Consider the following 26,612-nt stretch of genomic DNA (forward strand, 5'->3'; position numbering starts at 1 on the left):
AGCCTCCTCCCTCCTGTCCCACTCGACCTCTTCCTCACTGAGGCCCAAGTCCCTTCTTTCTAAGACTGGCCTCAGCCAGGTAGGTCCTTGGGCAAGGGGATACAGGCATCCCAGACCCCTCTGGGGTCTCCTATGGCCTGGATCTCCTTGAAAGCACTTACACTCCTCGAATGGAAAAGGAAGGGTCATAATTACCCTGGAAGCAGGAATAAAACATTCTCCCAAGGTCAGCAGGTATACAAGAGCCTCTACCCTTTAAAATGCCTATTTTTGGGTATATGTTTTATAGTGCACATACTATATTAGTAGAACAATCATGCATATAGCTTCTAAATAAATGACTACATGCTGGAGGTATATACTCAGACGTTTTTTGCAGGGGGTAGGGAGTAGTCGAAAAGTTAGAGACCACTGATTTTTGCAGCCTTATTTATCCTCAGACACAGCAGGGGTGGGGCTGTAGCACAGGGATACCAGGTGACACCCAGGCAGGGTGGTGGGTCTAGATGGGCCATAGTTCCAGGGACTCACCTCATCCCTGTCCACCACCTGGATGAAGAGGGGGAGAGCAAAGCCGACCTGCGCCAGCTCAGTGATGGCCACGCTGTACTCGGAGCTGTTGAACTCTGGGGCGTTGTCATTGATATCAATAACCAGGATGTTGAAGGTCGTGGTGACGGTGGCGTCAGAGGGGGTGCGGTCATCATTCAGCTCTGTGCCCTGCAGATGGAGGACAAACACTTCAGGATGAAGGCAGCCATGATCACAATAAAAGCCATCATTTCCCAGGGCTTTCTCAATGCTGGACACAGCTCTCTGTGTGAATGATCCCACTTCATCCTCTCAGGGTTCCCAGTCAGGGCACATACCCAGGTTGCAGCCCCAGGAGGAGAGCCTATCATTAGCATTCCCATTGTAACGATCCCCACTTACCAATGAGGAAACCGAGGCTCAGAGAGGTTAAGTAACTTGTACAAGGACACACAGCCACAGCAGGTGTCAAACTCAAGCAGTAGGATTCTAGAACCAAGGGGACGAGGTGGGGTGGAGAGGATAAGATAGATTTGGGGGCTCATCGCGGGGCAAAGGGAGAGTATGCGATTTGGCAGATGATGAAACTGAGGCGAAGAACTTTTATGCTGCCATGTCATGTAATCAAGACTTAATTCAGCATCTGCTATGGACTGAACACTGTGCTAGGCACTGTGAGGGTCTGGATGGGACTCAGGAGTAGATGGAATCAGATACCTTGGTGTCCAGTCTCTAGACAAAAGCCCCCAAGCCCCAGAATACCTTCCCATCCCCACCCCAACCTCTGAACCAGAGTCTCTGGGCAAGAGGCCCGTGACTAGGCATGTTTCACCAGCTCCCAAGGGATCTGGATTCACAGGCCAGTTTGGAACCTGCCCCTAAAATCTATAATAATAAAAGCGTAACATGCACATCGACTGAACGGCCGTCCGGACGTCCTTCCAGATGACCTTCCAGACAAAGCAGGGCTGCAGCCATGGGATTGAGGCAGCCGCTGTGGCTGCAAAGGCCTACTCTTGCACAAATTTCATGCACCGGGCCTCTAGTTTTCTATAAAGATGGACAATCGAGCTCAGGGTCCCGCAGTGAGTTGGTGGCTGCCATGGGACTAGGAAGCAGTTCTCCCATTGGAGCTCCTGCTCCACAGGAAGGAAGGCTGAGAAGGGCCCGCGGGCTTGGTGCTGGTGGTGGAAAGGCCATGTTGGCCCACACATGCCCATCAGGTGGAGAGGAAGGAGCCAGTGGTGGAAGGGGGCTCCTTACCCCATCATTGCCCTAGGCCCTCTCAAGGTCACGGAGAGCAGTTAGGAGCCAGGCTGGGCTGCAACGTCCTCCCCACACCAACGGAAGGGCCTACTTCTCAGAGTTCTCTCCTCAGGTTTTGTGCCACCTCCTCCTGCCAGTCGAAGGCTGGGGCTGGGAAGGACCCCTGTGACTGAGGCAGGATCCATGCCCTAAATGGGTTTCCCAGGGAATGGCTCAGCAAGTCATTGATTTTAATTAAAACTGGCCATGAGAGGCAGGTGGCTGCAGGGGCTGGAGGGGGGCGGGGCGGGGCAGGGCTGTGGCTGCCACCCCCTCCCTGCTGCACTGCTGTTTCCTAACAAGGCAATAGCCCCAGGGAAGCCCTGAGAATTAGAAATGGGACAAAACCCAGAAATGGGGTGAACATAAGAACCTGAGGTGGCTACAGCAGAGAACTTGACTTATGGATAACAGTATGGACCACGAGATGAGCACCTACTATGTCCCCAGCAAGGCCCCTGACATAGCCCACACCTGATGCTCATTGGCATGAGCCCCAGGAATCAGCACAGGGTGAGAGCGCAGAAGCAATGTGCTTCCTGGGCGCCGACACCTCGGACGCTGCTGGAGGCTGGCACCACGGCGTGGGCATCCCCTCTACCCAGAGGGAGGTTTCCGGGTTCTCACCTTCACCGTCAGGATGAAGCCGTGGCTGTACAGGGGGTTCTCCCGGTCCAGCAGACCATTCAGGGTCAGCGCCCCACTGATGTAGTCCAGGGCAAAGATGCTGTTGGTATTCCCTGCAAGGGAGAGAAGCATTCTGGGTGTGACTGGGGCCCAGGACAGGCAGACCTGGGGCTGGGACCGCGGCTCCTCTTGGGTGTTAAGGATGAGTCAGTCCCTTAAAATGGAGGCTGGATTAAGGAGGATGCAAAGAGCTCTGGAGTGCACGGGGGTGCATGGGAGGACACGGGAGGACAAGGGAGTGCACGGGAGGACACGGGGGTGCACAGGAGGACACGGGGGTGCACAGGAGGACACAGGAGTGCACGGGAGGACACGGGAGGACACAGGAGTTCACGGGAGGACACAGGAGTGCACGGGAGGACATGGGAGTGCATGGGAGGACACATGAGTGAATGGGAGGACACAGGAGTGCACGGGAGGACACGGCCACAGGCAGTAGCCACTGTTCTTCCGTGGCTTCCTGGGTGCTCGTGTGATCTTCCTGCCCAGCCTAAAAGCCCCTGAAGACAGGGCCTTTGACAGCTCTCCCTCAAGGTCCCTGGCCCGTGCTGACATCCAGCAGCAAGCACGCTCCTGAAGAGTGGTGGCTCCCAGCTCACTGGGCCCCTGCATTTGCCCTTGAACCCTTCCCAGCAGGCTGCGTTCACTTGTCTACCTGGGAAAATCCCAATTCCTCTCTCCTCTCTTCCTCACTAACCAGTGTGTTGGTTCATCCACATACCCACCCACGCACTGCCATTCATTCATATAGCACTCCCCCGGGCAGGTGGCGCGCAGCCAGGCCCTGTGCTCGGCGCTGTGGGGGGGGGCAGGGATTCTGACTCTAAAGCACCTGCCGCCTGGCGAGGGAGCTTTGACCCCTGTAAGAATCAGCATCTCTGAGTTCATAGCAAAGGGAGGCTGTTCACACATGGGGAGGCTCAAAGAAGGAAAGCATCATGGAAGGGGTGGCATTGGCTCCCTACACCACTGTCCAGCTGAATGACCTTGGGCAACTTGTCTAACCCTCTGTGTCTTGGTTTCCTTATCTGTGAAATGGGGATAATAATGGGTCTGCCTCATAGGGCTATGAGAATTAAACATGAATATGAAATGAATATCCTATCTAATAATAGACAAACATGGTAATTAACCATACCTCTGACACGCTTCCCATTGGCTAATCAGGACGATATGCAATTAACTGCCAACCAACATGGCGGCCGGCAGCCAAGCAGCTGAAGCGAACAGGAGGCTTGCTTGCTCCAGTGATGGAGGAAGCCAAGGTTCTCCGCCTGCCGCTGCCGGCCTCTCAGCTGTAGTCTAAGAAACAATGTTGCAATTATAGAAGCTAAACAAACCCCAGAAACCTGCTTTCAGCCAGCTGGGCCTCAGAGCTGGAGTTGCAACAGTGTTTCAATTATAGAAGCCAAACAAACCGAGGTCTCAGAGCTGGAGCTGAGCCTCAGAGCTAAAGCCGGCTCTCAGCTCCAGTGACAGCCATAGAAGGTAAATAAATCCCAGAATAAAAAAAGGAAAAAAGGAGAGGTTGGGAGTTTCAGTCACCCGCCAGCCTGAACACAGCCCTCAGCCCCTCACCCAGACTGGCCAGGCACCCCAGTGGGGACCCCCACCCTGAAGGGGGTGTGACCAGCTGCAAACAGCCATCAGCCCATCATCCAGGCTGGCCAGGAACCCAAGCGGGACCCCCACCCTGATCTGGGATACCCTTCAGGGCAAACCAGCCGGCCCCCACCCGTGCACCAGGCCTCTATCCTATGTAGTAACAGGGTAATATGCAAACTGACCCTAACAGCAGGACTGGGAATGACTGGTCACTATGACACATACTGACCACCCGGGGGCAGATGCTCAATGCAGGAGCTGCCCTCTGGTGGTCAGTGCACTCTCACATGGGAGGAGCTCTGCTCAGCCACAAGCCAGGCTGATGGCTGCCAGTACAGCGGTGGTGGTGGGAGCCTCTCCTGCCTCCTCAGCAGCGCTAAGGATGTCCGACTGCAGTTTAGGCCTGCTCCCAGCTGGCAAATGGACATCCCCCGAGGGCTGCTGGGCTGCCAGAGGGATGTCTGACTGCCATCTTAGGCCCAATCCCCTGGGGAGCGGGCCTAAGCCAGCAGGTGGTCATCCCCTGAGGGGTCCCAGACTGCGAGAGGGCACAGGCTGGGCTGAGGGACCCCCCCCCCCCGAGTGCACAAATTTTTGTGCACCGGGCCTCTAGTATATACATAAGCTTGGAACAGCTTGTGGAACAAAATGAGCTCTCAGTAAGTGCAGTTTGAGCTGGGCCCTGGAGGACAGGCAGGACTGGGGAAGGGGGTGGGTAGATACTGATTCCACAAGAGGAAACTGATACCAGGCCTTCAGCACACACAGGTGGATACAAGGGTCACCCATGGAAGCTGCCATATCTTCCTGTTCCTCTCTTTGCCCAGCTGTAAGGGGACTGTACACAGTAGGAGATCGTATCATCCCTGGAATGAAATAGGGAAAAGGCAGAGGGGAGACAATTTCCTCTCCTACCTCAGGCTTTAGGACAGAGGCTGTTCTTGGCCAACCATATGCTGGTCAGCTTTCACCTGTTTGGTGGCTAAAGCCTGCTCGCCCCCGCCCCCAGCCCGCTGCAGAGGTTGGCCCAACAGGGGAGAGGCTGCTGATGCCTGCGGAGCCCGTTCAGGTCTCATGTCACTCTCAGACTGGGCTTTGGGGCCTCTGATGTGGAGCCAGGCGTGGAAGGGGACATCACTCCTGCCTCCCCCTTGTCTAAAGCTTCCTCCTGTGGCCATGGACAGACCTGGGTACCTTCCTATTGTGTTTGTGGAGTGAGGAGGTCAGGGCTGCAAGGAGCTTGTACGTGCATGAATACAAGAAGTTTCTCTAGCTGGGAATTCTGCTGCTGGGGAAACAAGGGGGTGCATGCTTTCAGCTGCTCATCATCAGCTAATCCATTCAACAAGCGATTATCGAGCTCTTACAATGTACCAGGGACACAGTCCAGTGGGGGATGCCGCCCTCAACCAAGCATTCACATCACAGGTGATCAGTACTGAGGAGGTGAAGCAGACATCGCAGGGACCTTTGGGGCTGGCTCCTCTGAGCCCCTAAATGCCAAGCTGAAGGGCTGCCCAGAGGCAAGGCCTCAGAGCCTCCTGCTGCCCAGCCCCCGCCCCCCCCCCAGGCATGAGCACCCCCACCCCAGCTCCTACCTCCAGCATCCCATCATTCCATATTTGCATATAAATTTATTCTTCCCAATAAAAGAACCTATCAAATGTTTAACTGAATGCGATTCCATTTTTACCTTTGCAAGATTTCCCCTATAAATCATCCACAAACCAGAAGGCCCTTGCCGAACAATGTGCTTGGTTCTCAGTTTGGACAATAGGGTTGCCTACCTTGGTCCTCTCAACTGGGACCCCCGCCCAACACCTCCCCCCACTGATGGCCACACTACCCATCCCAACCCAGAGTCTGTCCCAGGACATAAACACTCCCTCCTCTGACCTAGGCACCTTCTCCAACAAACCTGCAGGCAAATATTCCCCAGGGCGTACTCATTCAAACTTGAGGACTCTCCCCCAACACACACACACACACACACACACACTTCCTGTTCACACATCTCTGTGTGAAGCTCACCCCCCCCCCCCCAACCTCCTGCTAAGTAAGAATCATTTGCAGGACCAACAGCCAGAAAGGGTTACACCCAGGGAGTTGACAAGGCCACCTGAATGAGGCACAGGCTCTAATGTTCCTACTGTCACCATGGCAACATCAGCACCCACTGGGATGCTGGCTGGGGTAGGGGCAGGAGGCGAGCCCTGCTCCCCACACAGGGAGGGCCAAGAGCAGGTCTCATTCAAAGACTGACTGATTAGCTCACTCCTTCATTTGAATTCATAATCAGCACCTACTGTGTGCAAGGTGCTGGAGAATCAGTACAGGAAAGCAGGCAAGGTTCATGCCTCCAGCCTCATGGTCAACATCAACGTTCATGATATAATCACACTATTGAACGTATAAGTACTTGCTGAGCTAAGGCCCCTGAAGAAAAGCAGCACAGAGTGGAGTAGAGCGGTGGCTAAGATGATGCTCTCTGGAGGCAGACCGAATGGGTTCCGATCACAGCTCTGCCAGCTGGGGACCTTAGTCAAGTTACCTAACATATCTGGGCCTCAGTTTCCTGGTCTGTAAAATGGGGATAGCAATAGTTACTAATATTTAATGTGTTGCTGTGAAGATTAAATGAGTTAGTACTGTGCCTGGCACATAGGGAGCTTTCAACATGTGGTCACCTCTTCCACCCTACCCTCACCTCCACCCCAGAAGCCTGTGCATACAGCTGCCTGCTAGGTGGGAGCACCGAGTCAACCCCATCTTCTTGCCAGGACAGCCTCACAACCAAGGGTCCATGTGCCCAAGTTGGCAGCCCTGAGGCCAAGGCCAAGTACAAAACCTTCAGGCCTATATAGGGCATCGCACCCAGGGCTCTGGCCTCTGCTGCCTGCATCACTCACCCCTCGGGGGGTCACCACTTCCTTGCTCCCTTTCCTTATCACCACCTCTTACTATTCTCTCTTCCCTGGGGGCTGTGAGCTTGGCAGCCACCCACATAAGTTTCTTTGTTATTCTAGAAGCTGATGCCACCATGGCAGCCCTCTGGTCTCCCGACATTCTTATCCAAGTCCCATGGGGACTAGGGGTGTTGGGGGAGGCGCACCAGGTACGCCTTTCACCTGTTCGCCCCTCATTGCTGAGCAGAAGGGCAGCTGCTTCCCTGGGATCGACAGGTGCTGTCCTAGGTGTGGGTGGATATGCCTAGTCAGGGAGGGGCTCCGGGGTGGAGGGGCTGCACCTTGAGTGCCCCAAGGCTTCTGGGAACTCAGACTTAAGGCAGACACACAGGGAAGAAGCAGGTCATCACAGCCCTGCTGGTTCTCTTGGGGGAGCCCCCGCCTCTAGAAGCTTTAGGCGTCAAGCCCTCTCCAGATATGCAGGAAAGAGGGTGTGAATCCAGTTTGCAAAAGCATGAAAAGCAGCCAAGGGGGGTCAGCCTTCTTTCTCTCATTTATGAAAACACAGTAGCTCGGTCAGACTGTAGATAGGAGGGCCGGTGAGGAACAGAAGTGGGGACAGTGGGTGCAAGGGCTACTGCCCGGAGTTTGATGTAAAAGCAAGAAGAGGTGGAGTGGCAGCTAGAGGGCGCAGCAGAGTCAAGCAAAGGGCTTCTGTGAGGCATAGACAGATGGTCAAAGGCAGAGGGAAGTGGGAGGAGGATCCTGGATGGGGGTGCAGGTGGGTCGATGGTCAGACTTGGGGAGCAGGGAGGCAGCTCTCTCTTTGAACCCTGAGGGGCTCACCCTCCCACCTCCTGGTCCCTTTGAGCCTGGCAGGCGGTCCCCTCCCCCAGGCTCCCCTCCCCCTGGCCCCTGCCAAATCTCATCAGTTCGACATCTTGTCCCCTTGTTATCTCGCCCGCAGCATCTTGACCCGCAGCCGAGCTGGGTCTCTGCGAGAAGCAGTTTAGTGAGTGGCTGGTGGTGCGTGTGGGAACACAGGCTGATGACTTTCAATTGCTTTGTCTGCTCCGCTGGGCTGACAGCGACCGCTCTCTCTGCCCTCAGAGTTAGAGAAAAATCAAGGGCTCCCACCTCGGTCCTCCCCGTCCTTATCATCTACCGCCAATGCCGGCAACCTCAGGAAGCCAGTCCTGGAAACTGTGCCAGTGCCCAATCCTCCCAGCTCAGCCCGGTGCTGGGCACCCTCAGCTCGCCTGGTTCTCATGCCCGGGTGCCAATGACAGCTCTGCCACTTCTGAGGAGAGGGCTGGGGTCGCCCGCGTCTCTCCCCGGGGCAGCCACCACAGTGCTTGTTACACATCTGTTGGGTGGCCTGAAGCCTTGCGCCCCTTCCACAGCGGTTAGGAAGGACAATGAGCACACACTGGGTGGGGGCAGCCTTTGGGCCTGGCCTTGTGCCGGGGCTGTGGGGACACAAAAGAAGAGCTGAGAAAGAGCTCAGGATCTAGTTGGACTTCTGGGCCAAGCCCTTATCCACGCAAATGCAAGTCCCTGAATGGAGGCAGGAGGCTGGATGAGATGACCTGGGGGGCCCTGATCCCTCACCTGGCCCTCCCCAGGCCCAGAGTCAGGGACCCCCCCCCCCCAGGGAAGTGAGCAGAACTGGGATTTGCACCCCTTCCCTCCGGTGGTCTCTCTCTTAGTCATGGACGCTGCCTGGAGTCTCCGTACCTGTCACATCAACACCCAAGCGAAGACCACCGCCTGTGCACAAACTCACGGATTGAACACAGACCCAGGGGCCAACGACAGCTCTGCCACTTCTGAGTGGGGAGACCCCCTGCAAACCTCTCACCCCCTGAGCCACATCCCTCCTCTGTAAAGTGTGGGAACAGCCCCCCTCCCCGGGCTGTGTGCGGATTAGGTGTGATTGTGTTTGCGGCGCCCCTGCTGGGGGGCCTGTCAGAGGGGGTGCATGTTCTGGTCCCGCTGCCTCTTCCCCTGCTCTGCCTGCTTTGTGAGTAGAACGATCAGATAGGTTAGTCCCCACTGTGGCCTGTGTCATCCAGAATGAGCCGTGAGGGGCTCCCCCACAATAGCCAGCATGTATGGCGCCTGGTGAGGTGTTTTGCATGCATGTTTTTCACTTTTCACCAAACTCCCATGAGATGGGTCCTGTTATCCCCATTTTCCAGATGAGGAAACTAAGGCACAGAGAATGAGGGGCACTGGGTCCTCCAGGCAGTGAGGGGTGGAGCAAGGACTTCAGCTCAGCTCTCACCAAACTAAAGAGTTCGCGTCCTACCAGAGGCCCTGGGATGGGAGGGGGAGGGGGCGGAGGGGGGGGCGCTGAGAGGGTTACGAAACAGCTGTGAGCGCAGCCTAAGCCGCGATCAATGTCCAGTGGAGCCATGTAATTGTGTCGGGCAGAGAACTGTATCACCGGATAATGAACATTGGGAGCCCGTCTGAGACATGGGCTTTGGAAGATATCTTATGAATTAAAAATTGTCACTTAGCTGCCTGCTGACAAAAGGGGCCGGCATCCTGGGCTGGGCTGCATTCAACGGCTTTGTGACCAACATATGGCAACCAGCGGTGTGGGTTACCTCGGCTTTCAACGGGGGAGACACAAGGCCTCAGGCGGTGTCTCCCCCTCCCCTGTTGGACCCTTGAGGTAGGGGGGGGGTTAGGCCCACCCCTTCCCCAAAGCTTCTCCTGAAGCCACCTGGAGCCCCCTCCCTGCAGGTCTTTGCTGGGGGCCTCGTCTGCATTCAGGTCTCAGCTCAAGTGTCATCTCCACAGAGGAGCCCTCCCTAGACACCCACCGTGCCACGGTCACCCCGAGATTCTCTACTCCATTGTTGTTTCATTTCTTTCAAAGCGCTTTCGTTTCTGAACCTCTCTTTGCATGTTCATGTGTTTGCTTACTGTCCTCTCCCACGACTGGAAGGTAAGCCCAGGAGGGCGGGGACTGGCTCCCCCAAGCAGGTGCTCAACAAAGGGTTTGTGAACGACTGGACTGAAGCCGGGGCGTCTGGGGCCGTTCTGAGGCGGGTGTAAAAGGCTGTGGGGCAGACGGTACCGGGGGATTCATGACGTCACACTGCACCAGGGCCATGAGGAGGGGTCAGCCAGTTCGCAATGCCAGTTGGGGCTGTGACACCCTCCCAAGACACCAGGACAATGTTTGTGTGAGCTGCGCGCAGCTCAGTTAATTACAGTTATCACTGTCCGGTCGGTCGGGGAAGACAACCTTCGAGGCCCTCAAGTAGGTGGAAATTGCAGCCGCCTGTCTTGCGGGCCTTTCACAGGATGGCGGTTTCCATCAAGCTCACTTAAACCAACAAACGATCACCTCTCCTAATAAGACCACAAACTGGACTCTGATTAATTTGCTAATAACAGGCTCCAATTTATGAAACATTAACCTGAGTAGCCGAGGAACGTAAAGCCTATTATGTGAGGGTCGCTAAGGGTCAAGCCGTGCCCGCTCACACAGCAGTGCCTGGCTCCCTGCAGATGGGGAGCCTCACGGGGGCCCCTGGTCCTCCGAGGACACTGCGGCGGGGATCAGCGAGGCATCGCCGGGGGCTGTGGCTCAGGTCGGAATCTCCCCAAATCCCAAAAAGCCTTTACTCCGCAACGGGGGGATTTCTCCACAGGGAAAATCATGGATGTGCCCACAAATGTAGCTACGAGCATCTCACCAGGCTGCCGTTTAATAAGGGAAATCGGGAACAAGCTAAGTGAACAACACTAGGGGATTCGTTAAATAAGTTATAATATGAAATGTGGGCAGCCACTGGAAATAACGCTGCAGAAGAGACGTTGGTGGCTCGAAAAGACAAATGTTTAAGACATTCTTTAAAGGAGTCACAAAATACCAGAGTTCTGTAAGACAATTTTTGTTGTTGTTGTTTAAAAATATAGGGCTGGGCAAAAGTTGTTCGTATGGAAAAGAAAACAAAAATTAATAAATAATAATACCAGAATAAACTGTGTTTCGTGGACCCTCAACTGTAAACCTACTTTTGCCCACCGTGTGTAAGCACAGAACCAGGAGTGAAATATTGAGACTCTGTTATAGAGATGGTCTTTGAGGGCAGATCCTGGGACAGGGCTCCCACCCGCAGCACCAGCGACCCTGGGCTGCGAGTTCTCTGTGGGAGGCTGTTCTGTGCACTGTGGGGTGTTTAGCAGCATCCCTACCCTTGAGCCAGATGCCAGAAACACCCCTTTCCCCAGCTGTGACAACCCCAAACCGCCAGACACTGCCCAAATGTTCTCAGGCCCGGGGGGGGGGGGGGAGGGGGGCACGGGACAAAATCGCTCCTGGTTGAGAACAATTGCTCTAGAATAATTTCACCGTTTCCCTTTTGACTTCATTGATTATTTCTGCTAAAAATAAAGTTAATACAAGTTCCTTTAAAGAATAATCCCCGAAGTTCTAGAACTAGTCGGTGGTGATGGTTGCACAACCATGTGACTGTACCTGAGGCCACTGAATTGTACACTTTAAACGGTAAGTTTTGTTGTGTAAACTTTACCACAAAGAAATCCCCAAGGTTTGATGCCACGCGCCTGTTTCCTAAGCTGGAGCTAGATGCAGGCTGACCGGGAAATGAATTCGCTGTAGTGAGTAATTCTTCCTCCACCTGGGCTAATCACCATCACTAACGACAATTTGCTGAGCTTGATGTCCCGAGGACAGGGACCTTTCCTGCCTCGGTCACGGCCACATCAGCCAGCAGAAAGGCAGGCGTTTGCTTGAGGGAGTCTGCAAGGCGGTGGAGAGGCTGAGCAGCGTGAGATGAGGTCTCTGCTCCCAAGTGGCATCCAGTCTAAATGAGGCACCCTGCTGAGGGCAGCTCATGGTGGGTGGGGGAGGCTGGTGCAGGAGGGCTCCTTGGCGGGCAGGGTGTGGGTGAGTAGGCAGCGGGAGAGGGCAGTCCTGTCGGGAGGACTAGTATGAACAAAAGGATGGAGGGGGGACGATGGCTTCATAGGTGCGGAGCCAAAAGGAGGAACAGAGTTCCCATGAAGTGGTGTCAGGAGGGACTGATGCCAGGAGGCGGGAGCCTCGAATGGCAGGAAAGCAGTTTGGGACGCTGTCCGAGCAGTGAGGAGTCTCTGGAGGCAGGAAGGCCTGTGGCGATGAAGGCAGGGGTTGGGTGAAGGTAGTGGGAAAAGGGGCGATTCCAGGGCCACTGCCAGTAGGCCCACTGTGCGCTGGGCCGGGTGCTAAGCACTTCACCCGCATTCGTCAGTTACTCTTCATGGCAACGCCCTGCAGAGCACCCTCACCAGCATCCTTATTCTTCCCTTATTGTTATTCTCATCTTACAGGTGAGAAAACGGAGGCACAGAGAGACTAAGGGGTTCGCCTGAAGTCACACGGCTGGTAAGTGGCAGAACCAGGACTCAAGGCCAGGCTGACCGGCTCCACAGTCCACACGCCAGGCTGCTCCCGAGAGTCGGAGAAGACAGAGAGCTTTGCAGGTTTTTCCATATTCATGAGATGACTGAATTCTCAAAGTGCTCTGTGAGGCCAGCACGGTACCCCATTTATCAGATGGGGAAACTGAGGCTCGGTCGGGGAAATGACACATCCAAGGACATGCGGTTATTTAGTGACCAGGCTGGGGTTGGGACCTGGGTCTTTCAAGTCTCAAATGTCCCTCCTGGCTGCCATGGTCTTTCCTGCGTGGGGCTGGTGCTCCCTAGCCCCTGGGGGCTGGAGACGGGCCAGGAGAGGAGCCTGGTGAGGAGAAGAAAAGCAGAGGGCTGTGGAGCCCTAGGGACCCACCGGCTCACCTGCCTGGAGCGTGGTGGCCTCCAGGGCCTGGGGCAGGTGGGTTCAGAACACCCAGGCCCAGCCTCAACGGGGGCCCCTCCTGGAGCTAGGGTGGGAGCCGAGGGGCACCATGTTCCCTAGAGGGCCGCCTGCTCTGCCCGCTGCTGGCCCCGGCCCACATAACTCACCTGAGGCTTGGCACTTAAGAGAGTGTCAGGGCTCTGGGAGATTTATGGGCTCCGATAAAGCCATCTCAATCCTCGAATAAGAAGCGTTTGATATTTGATGATCTGAAAGGCCTTGTCCTAGAAAGAGAGTGTGAGGTGGGGAGGAGGAGGGGAGACACTTAAGAAAACAAAGAGGACAGTGATCAGCTGCCTAAGGAGAAGGAAGCGCCAAGTGGGGGTATGCTCTGCCTGTCATCTTGGCGGGCGTCACCCCTCCTCCAGCACCTCTGTGCTGATCCAGCAGTGGGACGTGGCAAAGGCAGGCCAGAGGGATGGGGCGTCTTGGGGAGTGGGGCACCAGCCACCATCCACCACAAACTGGGCCTCTCTGTACCGGGCATAGCTGGGGGGCCTGAGTAAAGCCCCAGGGAGCCCACCATGTATAGGGGTGGCTGGTCACCCCCAGGGAAAGGACAAAGGACATGTGTAGAGAAGATGACTGAAGAACTCATTAGCACCGACAGGAAGTTAGGGGGCTGGATTCACACTTGTGAGCTTGTGGGCCTCTCTGAACCTCAGTTTCCTCATTATGGCCGAGAATACCTGTCCTGCTCACTGGGCTATTTTGAAGTTCCATGAAATAAGGGATGTGAAAATGCTTTACAAACTGTAAAGTGCTGAGCCCTGACTGGTATGTGTCAAGGATGGTGAACCGGGTGCTGAGGCAGGTGGAGCCAAGCAGTGCCTGGCCCTGGACAATGTCAGACAGAAGGGACCGTGTGAAGTGGAGCAGGGTGGGGTGAGATGCCAGTGTGGGAAGAGGCTTGTTAGCCCCGAACCTTCCCTTTCAATCCTACTTCCCAGAGTCCAACTGTTCCTGTAAACGCCACCTTTTCAGTCCCCCGTCTTGCCATCATCATGATCCTGAGGGAGAAACGAAGGCATCGCAGAGCCCCAAGTTCAAATCCCGCTTCACGGCTTTAGGCAAGGGGCTCCACCTCGCTGAGCCTCAGTTTCCTGGCCTGCCAAACAGGGACGATGATAATAATAGGAGCTGCCTCCTGCGTTGTCGGAAGGGTTCAACAAGGCAATGGGCACATGACTGGCACAGAGCGGTGCTCCCTGACTCCAAGTGCTCCCCACCTCCGGCCACTTCCCCTCCTGGAGTGCCGGTCCCCACAGTCCCTCAGTGCCCGCCCCTCCAGCCCCAAGTGCTGCAAGTTCCAGAGTGAATGACTTTCAAATCTGTGAAGGAGAGCCCATCACACACACCTTGAGCTGGGTAATTTATGAATCAAATTGTGCTCCGTCAGGGCTCCGCAGCCCAGAAATAGATGTGGTCGGACGAGGTTCAGGGAGCCAGCCTCAGACACAGTTATCTTCATAGAAACTGGCCACCAGCGAGCAGCACTGGCCCAGATGACTGACCTTGAAGGGCTCCCCGAGGGCTACAAAGCCCGCTCTGCCTGGCCCCTGCCCCCGGAGGGAGGACAGAGATCTGCCTGGGGATCAGGAAGACAGCCCGGCAAGTTACCTAACCTCTCTGGGCCTCAAGGTCCTCCCGTTTAAAAAAAGAGGGGCTTTCCTCTGGCAGCGGTTTTTCAAATGTCTTTGTTTTAGCAGAAAATCCTCTTATCAGAAAAAACCTTGCACAAAACCCCAGTCTATAAAACAGCCAAAATCAGAGCTAGCTGCCCTGGCTGAAGCAGAGGAGGACGGGGCTGGAGTCCACACACTCAGCATCCCCCTCACCCCTAGAGGGGGCCCTGCGGAATGGAATTGGGGACTTGGGGCTTCAGGGAACCTGGAAGTCCCCATGGACTCTTCCGTCTTAGGATTCTATGTTGCCTACAAGCACTCAGCCAAGGATGCACAGGGCCTGGCTGGCGTCCTGCCGTCTAGGCCACACCCTGGGACCAAGGAACACAGACCGGGCAGGTGAGGTTCCTGAGGTTCAGCAAGTCAACACATCTTCATCTGCATCTGATCTCTCTGACAGAGGCAGATGTTGTAGGGGCCAGAGCCAGGGCTAAAAGTCTCAGCATCACTCCTACACGCTGTGTGGCTGTGGGCACGTTTCCTGCCCTCTCTGGGCTTTAATTTCCTCCGTTGTAAAAGGGGAGGGATAATATTTATAGAGCGGAAGTGAAGATGAAAGCAGGTAATGCACCTTCTTAGTTCAGCACATAGTAGGTGCTCAATAAATACCTCCTACTATAAATCCTTTTGGAAAAGGAGGGAAACTCAGTACTCAACACCTACTATGCTGGTTAATCCTTTCAATAACCTCCTTGGTGAGTCAGCTAAGGTGAGGCAAAAGAATTTGTCCGAAGTCACATAGCTGGCCAGCGGTTGAGCTGAGATGTGAACCCATAGCCTTTGATGTCGAAGCCGGAGTTCTTTCTCCTACTCCTCCCTAGAAACACTGCTTCTTGACGGCCCCACCAGGAAGGTCCCAGAGTGTGCCACGCCCAATTTCCTGATGTTGGCGGGTTTGCTGACATCTGGTCAGTGACTCATAGTGTAACATCAAAGCAGATGTTTCTGATCAGGAAATGACTGAGGGGAAAAAACTACAGATTGAAGTACAAAACCCACTGGACAACACGGAAAACATTAACACATCTTGTGTTCTACTGAGAATGAGTCAGAATCATCACGTTCACAAGAAAAGATGGCGAACTTGTCCTATGGGGCAGAAGCCCCTAAACTGGAAACAGGAGGGTTAGGGGGTCCCAGAGGGTGTTCCCAGAACTCTGATGCATGGGGTATGGAAAAGGCCACTTAAAAAAAAGTTCTGTGGGCAAACAAATCGGGGAAACACTGAACTGGTGTCTTCACTGCAGGACTTGTCAGAGCCTTTAACGTGCTTATGTGTATTGTGATTTGCACAAAGACAAGGATGCTGTGACACAGCGTCTCTCCAATGTGGTTGGCACAGAACCCTTTTTGCAAAGTCTCTCTCGAAGGATGGTGGGAGAAAACCAGGGAGGAAACTGAAGGCGTAAGAAGGGTTTCTTCCACAGGTACCCTTCAGTGGGGTCTCTGAGCATGCAAATTAGATGCGTCCGGTGCCAGAGATAGAAAACAGAAGGATGCTTAGGGCCCATGAGGCTCAAACTTCTTCCCCTCCTGGAGAACTGAGGGTCGAGGATGGGGACTCGGCCCGCATCACACAGCGAGTCAGAGGCAGAGCCGGCACCAGACAGGTCAGCCTTAAGTCTGGGTGCTTGTCTGAGCCACAGTCGGATGTGGATCCCAGACCAGTGGGGGGTCTCCGATGGGAAATGCCACGCATACACCGATGTAGAGACAAGAGTGCAACGAAGTACCCGGTAGCCAGATTCAACAACCATCAACATTTTGCCAGTGTTTTCTTTTAAACTCACCCCTCCACACACACTTTTTTCTGGAGTTGTTAGAGCAAATTCCAGTTCATTCTTAAGTACAGTCTACATCTCTTCTAAGGATTTCTGAGATGCCTCACACATGCCATCATCACACTAAACAAAACGAACGATTCCCTAATGTCATCTAAACACCACAAACCCTGTTCAAGTCGGGGACCCCATTTCGAAGCCACGTTAGGGTTACAGGCTTTAGCCCTTTCTACTCAGACCTCAGAGACTAAGCATCTGAGATCGCTGAGAATGAAGGAAAAGTGCCTTTAACAGTATCTGTACTGTCATTTCTTACACAAGAATGAAAAGAAGAGCAGAAAAGATCAGAAGCAAATATGGTGAAATGTCAACAAATGCTGTTGGGAGGGTGAGCACATGGGGAATGTTATATTAGTTTCTGTACTTTTCTAAATAGTTCATATTTCATATTTGCCAGTGATCCTGGCCCTGCTTCTCTAATGAAGGCCAGGCGTCCTGGACAGAGTGGTGTGTGTGTGGGGGGGAGGTGCGTGGATGTGTGTTTGTCGCCGGGGGGGGGGGTGGCATGGGTGCCCATCTCACCCTGGCAGCCCGGCCTCCAGAATGTCCCCATCCTCCCAGCTCGAGCGTTAGTCCCAGATGTCCCATGACATCCCTAGGTCCTGGCCCAGCGCCCCAAAGCAAGAGGGCGTTCAGAATGCGTGCTGAGTGAGCCGAGCCAGGCGGGGAGGGGTGTCCCGAGACGTCCCTGTCCCCTTGGCGCCCGCAGGCAGGAACTTCTGCTGAACAAGCGAGAAGCAGGAGGAGAGGCGTCCTTGGCTGTTTGGCCTGGGAGGAGGATCAGCAGCCCGAATCTTTTAAAGCCCTGACTGCCTCCTCTGAAACGGAGAGGCCACAGGTCAGCGTCCAGGGTCCCTCCCACGGGGGCACTTCTCCATTGCAGGGCTGGCCAGGCCTGCAGACCCTGCTCTCTGGGCAGGAGGGCAGTTTCTCCGGGAAACTCCCCCGCATCGCCAAAGGGGTGGGCACCCTAGGGCACCCCCACCCCGTGCTCTATGAATAGATACTTCTGGAAGGGGAGCAAAGAATCCCACTGGAGACAGTGGGCATCTTTTGGGGGTGTTTTGCAAGCTTGAGACTCTCAGCATCCATGGCAAAGAGGAAGCGAGCCCTTTGTTTGTGGCAAAGCTCCTGGCACTGCCCCCGAGTAGAGCCTCAGAGCCCAAACACCACCTCAGCGGAAGCCAGAACGGAGGGCAGTCTTTGCTCTCCAGCCCCACCCACCTCTGCCTAGATGTGCCCACTCTCCCTCCCAGCACGAAGCCCCAAGCACTGCCAGCTGTGGCAGCCCGAGCCTGCGGCTCCCCCGTCGGAAGATGACTTATGGCTTTAATTACCGAGGGCCGGGTGTGAGCCTCAGGAAGGAGCCGCCCCACCGGGCTCCGTTCCTGTTGACAAGGGCTGCCAAGTTGGCGAGGGCGGTCCTGTACGCTGCCACGCTGTCCCCTGCTCTCTGGGCGGTGACCAGGCCCTCCCTTCACTTCTGGGGTGCCCGCAGCCTGCCCCCTGCTCCTGAGGGTGGGGGAGCAGGAGTGTGGATGTAGGGGGGTGTGCTGAGAGCAGCTCTGAGGCCAGCCCGGGACACGGCTTTACCTGAGAGTCCTGAGAAAGAGGACCTGGGGCAGGGCAGAGAGGCCAGGCCAACGGGGGACTCAGAACAACAACCAACGCCCCTAAAGGAGAAGGGTGGGTGGTGAGGGAGAGCTGTGAGCAGCTGGCAGACAAATGGGCAGAGCCTGAGATGGGGGGGCGGGATGGGATCCTGGATTCTCTCTCGCCTGCTCACACAGTGGCCTTCCTGCTGCTCTCCCTGCCTCTTCTGCCCTCTCTCCAGCCCACTCTCCACCCAGCAGATCGTTCTGTGATCTTTTAAAAGCCTGATGCAAATCAAGTGGCTCCATTATTAACGTCTTCCCAGTGCAAATGGAAGAATCCCAACTCCTTGCCCTGGTCCGTTAGACCTTCAATGATCAGTCCCTGTGTAGCTCTCTGAGCTCACTGCCTACACCCAATCCTCTGCTCCCTCCCACACTCCAGCCTCATCGAACCATTTTCTAATTTTCTGTTTCTTTTTGCCTCAGAGCCTTTGCACATGCTGTTTCCTCTGCCTGGAACTCTTTCTCCAAAGCTCCACGTGGCTGTTCAGGCCCCTCTCAAATGTGGCCATATCACAGAGGCCTTCTCCAACCACCCAGCTCAGTCATTCTCTCTCTCTCTCTCTCTCTCTCTCTCTCTCTCTCTCTCTCTCTCTCTCTCACACACACACACACACACACACTTATTTTCCTTGGAAGCCCTTGTCACTCTTCCTCACTAACTATAAATTTGAGGGCACCAACTTTATCTGTCTTGCTCATGGCTATACCCCCAGGAGCTGGTACATGAGAGGCGCCTAATAAATACTTATAAATAATCAAATTAGCTCAAACTCGTCGTGTTACACAGAGGGACAAGGAGAGCCCCCCAAACTGCCCAGCAAGTGAGAGGCAGAGTAATAGACTAGAAGAGATTACCCTGGCCTCCAAGGCTAGCGCCCTCCGCCTCGCCCTAGGCCCTGCCCATCTCCACTCCCTCCCCCCAACCACAAAAGCTCCCTTGGGAGGCCGGCTCCAAGGACTACCATGGGGGACTTTGAGGCGCCCCTACCAGTGACAGACCTTGAAAGCTTCCTGCACCTGAGGCAGCTTCCGGGTGGATGGGGTGGGTGGATGGGGAGGGGAGGACAGTGATGGGGGAGAGAACTGCGACAGAGCAGCCAAAGGGTCGGCCTGAGAAACGAGGACCTCCCTCACTGCTCCGGGCCTCAGCTTTCTCATCTATGACTTGGGAGGTTTGAACTGGACAATATCTGGGTCCCTGCAGCCTGTGACAGGTGAGCTCCAGGAAACTGGGCCCCCAGTGGAGAAAGATGAAGACGAAGGGGCTGGGGGAAGGAGGTGTGATGACGATGCCCATTCTGCCCCTCCCGCCCTGGCCAGGACCGCCACGGGTTCCCGCCAGGCCTGCGTTATCAATCTCCCTCCACCTGGAGAACTCCCCTAAATGAAATTCCTGTTGGCGTGGGGCCTGTGATATAACAAGTCACTCGCTTTGCCTGAGATGAAAGATGATAAGGAGAGTTCCTGGGACAGAGGTGATCTCCATAAATCTGCCAGAGTGCGCTGGGGATTACTTTGTGGGATTAATTATCTGTCCTTCACACAAAGACCTGACCTCAGCAACCAATGTCCCAACCTGCGAGGGAGGGGGGTGGGAGGTGGGCTGGGGCTGGGCCGGGGGAGGTGGCCACAGGGCAGTGGGCTGCACAAGTGGGCATTGTAAGATACCAGCCAGCACTTCACTGCTCCCATAAGACCCTTCATGGCTCCCTCCTGCCCAACACATCACGTTGGCCTACCTTCTAATACTCTGCAACTTGACCCTTCTTGACCCCTCCAACAACCGGGCCTCCCATCTGTTTCTTATGCCAACCCAGGGCACCCCCTCATATCCTCTCCTAGTTACACTTCTACTGCCCAGACTTGGGGGGGAGTGTCCAGATATGGATGGGAGAGTTCATGTGTAGTGGACAGAATAAAGATTGGACCATAAGCCAGTTTAGCATCTACCACGTAACCATCCGTGTGAGCGTGAGTTTCTTGAGCTCTCTAAGCCTCAGTTTGCCCGTCTATAAAGAGAGAACAGCATAGGCAGGGTCTGTACATGACAGAGTTGTCATGACAACCAGGGAGGCAGGGTGGCCCCGTGGAAAACACGTGGACTGCAGACTCACACAGACCTGCCACTTCCTGGCCTAGCATGAGCCTTCCTGTCACGTAACCTTAGTGAGTGTTTCCTCATCTGTGAAGTGCGATGCCGATAGTGCCTGTTGTAAGCATAAGATGCCACTTCCGGAGAAGTGGGGGCCCACTGACATCCTCATTACGGCCGCACAAGAAGTGGGGGTCACGGTGGCTTCCTCTCACCCTGGGCCAGTCCCTTCTCCCTGCGGAGCCCACACTGTGCCAGGCAGAAGGCACCGCTCTTGGAGCCAGAGAAAATCAGTGCTGATCACAGGAGGGCTGCCCAGACCAGGCTCCACGCCAGCCAAGCCCCAATGAGCTCTTCCGAGTCACAGGGCCGCGGAGGCAAGATGGCTGGTGTGGGCCGAGGTTCCAGGAAAAATGAGTGGGGGAGGATTTCATGGTAAAAATGTGGACGTTAGGTGGTCACCGCTGGCGGAGGTGGTGGGGTGTGACCGAAAGGTCCTGGATATGGGATGTGGGTGGCTCTGTGCCACCCAGGAGCTGGGCAATCCCGGGCAGGCCACACCCATCAGCCTCCATGTTCTCTTGGGCAATGGGAAGGCCGTCCCTCCCTTGTAATCGTTCTGCTGATGGACAACAGGGGAAAGGCCCAGGCAGCTGCTCAGGCCACAGGAGCCCCTGAAGAAAGGATGGCTTCTTTCTGGGTCCTGGGGTGGTGTGGTTGGGCCCGCACAGGCCTTCTCGATTTAGCGGCTCACATCTCAGGACTGTACACGTGTGGGTCCAGGGGACTCAGCGATCACCATGAGGGGGAGGGAGAGAAGGAGGCAAAGCGGGCAGATGCTTGTGAACTCCTGAGCCACCCAGGCAGCCAAGGCCCAGAGGGGACACGGTCCTGGGCATGGGGTGGGGATGGCAGGTCAGAGAGAAGATGGAACCTGAGCTGGTTGGGGAGCATGAACCTCCCCATAAGGAACAGAATGGGGTGACCAACCTGCTCCTGTCAGCTGAGCAGATTATGCAAGTAGGGAGGTCAGGAAAGGCTGAAGGAGGCGGTGAGTGGGAAGACGAGGTTTGGAGAAAGGAGGGTGTAGAAAGGGAGACAAAGGGGAAGCAGGCAGACGAGGTAAGTGGGATGATGCAGGCTCCTCCCTGCTCTTCCCAAGGGCCCCTCTTTTAAGAAGGTACAATGAAAAGCAGTCTTGTCCCCTGGGCGATGTCAATGAACTGGGACAGCAGTTCACTGAGCACTTACGAAAGCCGGCATTGTGCTAAGCACGGCCCCTCTTTGAAGCAGGTGTTTTTACCTCTGTTGACAGAGTGATCTGTCAAGGCCTCACAGGCAGCTGAACTTGAAGCCAGGATTAAACGCAGACCTATCTGATCCAAGCTCCTAGCGGCTCCCTCGGCACGCCATGCAGGAGCCATTTCCCAAGCGGCACCGAGCAGGTCATACTGTCCCGTGGATGGCACGGCCCACCACTCCAGGTTGAGTCGACGTAGCCACAGGGTCCGTGCCTCCTGCTCTTTGGCCAGAGGCTGAGGCCGGTGCTCTGACTTCTGGAGAAGACGAGCAAGAAGCAGCAGGGATTTCCCGGGCGTGGGGTGGGTGCAGCATTTAGGTAAAAGGTGGTTTGCTTTTTCAGATCTCTTGGGTCCACCTCTACCCCTTTAACCGTACTCACTTCATTGGACTTCAGATTTGATCTCCGAAACTGAAGCCCAAACTATCTGGGTCCAAATCCTGGCTCCAACGTTTACCAGCTGAGTGGCCTTGGGCAAACTACTTAACCTCTCTGAGCTCAGTTTCTTCATCTGTAAAGTGGGAGCAATGAGAGTGCCTTCCTCACGGGGTGCTGTGAGGGCAATGAGCTGCTTAAAGCAGTGCCAGGCACGTGGCAATTGCCCATGAAATGGTGGCAAAGTGTTATTACAGTTGGGGTTTCCCTTTTATACCCCCACCTGACCTCCTCTCTTCTCCCAAAGAAGTATCAATTCCACTGCTTTGCTAAATGCCCCGGGACATGCATGTATTGTTATTAACTGCCTGCAGTTGCTATTGATTATTTTTTACTCACAGACATGGTGTAATGCTTTTCCATTCTATTTCTTCTGTCACTCAATACTAGGTTTTAAAGATTGATCTATTTTGCTGTATATACATCTATTAAGTTGAATAATATGGAATTGCTGACATTTGATCATTTTGACCTACAAAAATGGTGATATCATGTGACTTAGCCTAATAGTATGTGGCTTCTAACTGATACGGTGTATTCTTTCTTTTTTTTTTTCCAAGTTCTGTGCTTTTATTTTATTTTTAATTTATCTTTATTGTTGACAGTATTATAGATGTCCCTCCCCGCCTCCATTGACCCCCTTCAATCTGCTCCTGCCCCCTCCCTAGGCCTTCCCCACACTATTATCTGTCCATGGGCTATGCATATATGCATGTAAGTTCTTTGGTTAATCTCTTCCCACACTCCCCCTTCCCTCTGAAATACATCAGTCCCTTGCATGCTTCAATGTCTCTGGATCTATTTTGATTGTCAGTTTATTTTGTTCATTAGATTCCATATATGAATGAGATCATGTTAATCCTCACCTGAGGATATTTTTTTCCAATTGCTTTTCAGAGAGAGTGAAAGGCCGGGGGGGAGAGAGAGAGAAACTTTGATGTGAGAGAGACACATGGACTGGTTGCCTCCAGCACTCACCCTGACACGTGCGTCGGGAATCAAACCTGCGACCCTATAGTGCATGGGCTGGTGCTCTAACCACTGAACCACCACCCATGGCAGATACAGTGTATTTATTAATGTATTTGTTAGTCCCTTTTGTAAAAAGGCCACAGTAAAATAGAGGACGCTGTGTTGGTACTTATTTAACAAGAGAGAAAAAACTTCCACAGAACTTTTTGATGACATTAGAAATACAGTAATAATTAAGCACAATTTTCTGTCATATAGGTCTACTAGGGAGACGAATGGGATTTTGGGGGCAGGGAATAATATTTCACACAGTGTTCAAAGACAGTGTTTGCTACCATCAGATCAGTTGCAAACATACTCAACTTTAGAATCCATTCTTAGCGTGTGGAACACACAGACAGGCAGCTGGGGGACCTGGCCCGCCTGTCCGCGGGGGTGTGAAGAGGTTGGTCACGGCAGTGCGTTTGCATTTCTCTGATTTCCAGTCAGTTTCAGTAGCTCTACATATGTCCACTAGCCATTGGGATTCCCATTCTGCAAATGCCTTTTGCCTAATTTTCCACTGAACTTTACAACTTTTTTTTTAATGAACTTATAGGAATTCCTTATATTTTTCTAAGCATAGTCCCTTGTTGGTTTTAATTGTTGCCCAAATCTCCCCACATGTCATCTGTTGTTGACTGTGTCTGTATATTGGTATTGAATTGGAAATCCTCTGACGTAGATCATTTTCCAGCTACGGCCTGTGCTCTCTGGGTGCTAAGAAGTCCTTTCCTACCACAAGGTCACAAAGATACACCCACATGTCCTTTTTGGAGCTTTATGTTTACCTTTCACATGGAGGCCTTTAATCCATCCGGAGTCCACCTTGGTGTATGGTATATAGTAGGGGTCTTGCTTTATTTTCCTCCATTGGGTGAGCTAGTTTTCCCAACACCAGCTACTAAACAAGTCATTTTTTCTCCCTTGATTTGCGGTGCCACCTTGATCATATATCAAGTCCCCATATTTATACACGGGTCTGGTTCTAAGAGCTCTCCTCTGTCCCGCTGGCCTATCTGTCTCTCTTTAAAAATGCACCAGCTGGATTTGGGGCCTCCCTGGTCAGGGCCCCACTGCCATCCTGTGCACTAGCTGCCGGGGGTGACACCAGCTCAGCTGCAAGCGACCTACAGCTTGTGGACACCGCTTGCAATGATAAGCTGGCCAATCCGGCCCCTCTAGGAAACTTGGAATTGGAAAGCTAGTGTATGGAGATGGTTGACAGCTGAGAGAGAAGGACATTTCAGGGGGAGCTGTGACAAAGAAGGGGCAGTTTGGGGAGAACATGAGGGAGCCAGTGGGGTAGGAAGAGATGAGGGGGGCAAATGCTCGGAGAGGGGCAAAGATGCTGTGACTGACTGGATAATGGCCATCAAAGACATCCAGGTTAGGACCTCTGAATGTTGCCTTAAATGGGAAAAGGAACTTTGCTGATGTGATTCATTAAACACCTTGAAGTGGGGAGATTACCTGCTCCCTAATGTAATCGCAAGGACCTTAAGAGGTGGGTAGAGGGGGATTTGCGTACAGAAAAGGAGAAAGTAACGTGACCAGGAAGAGATTGGAGTGATGCAGCCACAAGCCACTGAGTGCTGGCAGCCACCGCAGCTGGAAAGGCAAGGGTTCTCCTCTGGAGCCTCCAGAACCAGCCCTGTGATTCCTCGCGTTTAGCCCTTAGGGCTCATTTTAGACTCCTGGCCCCCATGAGAGAATAGTTTGAAGCCACCGAGTTGGTGATTTGTTTTTTAACCACTGTCATAGGAAATGGAGACAGACGCTGTAAGAAAGCAGAGTGTGCTTGAGCTTGCTGTCCCATTTCCTTGTCCCCGGAGGAGGCCTGGATCTGAGGGGGGTCTACTCTGGATTCCAGTGGGAACCCCGCAGCCCCCCAGAAGGCCCCTTTCTCTGAGCTTCCTAGTGCTCTGAGACCCACAGGTGCCCGGAAAGGCACAATCCACACTCCTTAGCTCGACCCTCCACCCTTCAAATCTTCTTCTACCTTTTCTCTTCTGCAGCCTGGTTGGTTCACTCGCTGCTCGTTAGACCTCTCATTGGCCACCGCACCTGTTGGTCCCTCCTGTCCTGAATGCCCTGCCTTTGAACCCACCCATCCTTCATCCCAGTGGCAGTACCAATACCACCTGGTGGGTGCCAACGCTCCCCCATTTCCAAGGCGGCTGCATTGATGTGCTCCTGTTAATAGAGGGCTGGTATTTCCTGAGCTCTTGCCCGGTGCCAGGCCTGTTCTGAGCACTTTGCATGTATTGGTGTGACTCTTGGAACCCCTGTGAGCGGTCACCCCTCTCATTCTGTGGATAATGAAAGGCTCAGGTTTCCCCTACGCCAGTCGTGCCCAATCTCCGGGCATTTGGATGCCATCCTCCCAATTTCTGCCATATTAGCATGCAACTTGGATTAGTACTATTTACTAGTTTTCTTTAATCTGATTCATTTTATTCTTCTAAACATTATTCTGAAAGAATCTATTTAAGAGACGATGAACCAAACGGAAAACCAGTTCACAGGCCATAAACGGGTGTGATTGTAAAACGGGCAACATGAGCCCAAGCCCGTGCGGTCAGAGTTCAGCTGCCCCAGCTTCACCCCGAAGGCTCTGGCCAGCTCTCTGTTTGTTAAAGGGCGAGAGGAGCCCCCGGCTAGAGAGGTGTTAAAGGTGTGCGCGGCCAACTGGCCTTCCTCCTGGACACCGCTGACGGAGACAGAAATTCTGCAGGAGAGCTGAGAAGGGAACAACCGTCTCACTGTGTGATTCGATGCTATGTCATCCCCACCCGTGAGGCACTGAAAATCCTCCGTCTGGGGAACCGGTGCCTGGGGAAGCTGCGGTCCTGGCCCCAGGCCCGCCCCCCGCACTCAGTCGCCCGGATCTCGGGGGGCCTTAGGGAAAGCGCCGGCAGGCCGGTCAGCAATTGCCGTGTGGCTGCCTGAGCAACTTTTCATACGCTTACCGCCCAGAAAGCCCTCCAGCTTCCCGGCTTTCCAGTTTCCATTCTAGAGGCTGCGTCCCCAAGACCACCGAGCCTGGAAGCTGGCTCATCGAGACCTCAATAAGCATCTGCTGTCACAAAGGGCAACTGTCCCGTCCCTACAGGTGTCTAAGAGGACCGACGGCACCCAGGACTCCAGTCCCCATTGCAAAGCGGTCCCTTACGTCTCAACTAAATCGCTCTTGTGGACATTTAAGATTCCCACCGTCATTATGAAGAAAACCAGTCACCGGCTCCTTCAACCCTTTGAATGCCAACCAATATCCTAGGAGCTATGCTAAAATTGCCAAGGCATTTTTGCTGATTTTACAGCAGTTTAGGAAAAAAATTTATAAATCGCAAGTAAATGAAGTTACATATTCAAAAACTTAAGGAAACCTTTACTACACTGACATATTTAGCAATATCATCATCACTAATAAAAGCAGACTCAGAACTGGACGCCACTTGGAAGCTTTGATAGCGCTCCAGGCACTTTTGTCGAAAGACACGAGGAGCGCGATCGCGCTCCCCGGCACTCTAGGGGTTAAAATAATGCTTGCTCTGCTGGGCATTCTTGCGAAATGCCCTTCAGCCTCTGCTTTCACAATTCAAAAGTGCTGCACTGATGTGGTCCTCAGAGCTGGAGGAAGGGGAGGGCGGTGAGCTGGGAACAGGCAGC

General features: G+C 54.0%; 1 protein-coding gene across 1 annotated transcript in view; it reads right to left on the reverse strand.

The window, feature by feature from the left end:
* Nucleotides 1–368: 368 nt before the first annotated feature.
* LOC111826336 (cadherin-23-like) overlaps nucleotides 369–26,612 on the reverse strand; it is a 172,592-nt gene continuing 146,348 nt past the window's right edge. The window contains exons 9-10 of the mRNA XM_023755136.1: nucleotides 2,464–2,576; nucleotides 369–720 (exon numbers count right to left, since the gene is read on the reverse strand). Of these exons, the coding sequence (XP_023610904.1) occupies nucleotides 427–720; nucleotides 2,464–2,576 (407 nt within the window). The 3' untranslated portion in view covers nucleotides 369–426. The remainder of the gene's footprint in view (nucleotides 721–2,463; nucleotides 2,577–26,612) is intronic.

This window comes from Myotis lucifugus, unplaced genomic scaffold, assembly GCF_000147115.1.
Source record: "Myotis lucifugus unplaced genomic scaffold, Myoluc2.0 scaffold_69, whole genome shotgun sequence".
In the NCBI taxonomy this organism is placed as follows: Eukaryota; Metazoa; Chordata; class Mammalia; order Chiroptera; family Vespertilionidae; genus Myotis; species Myotis lucifugus.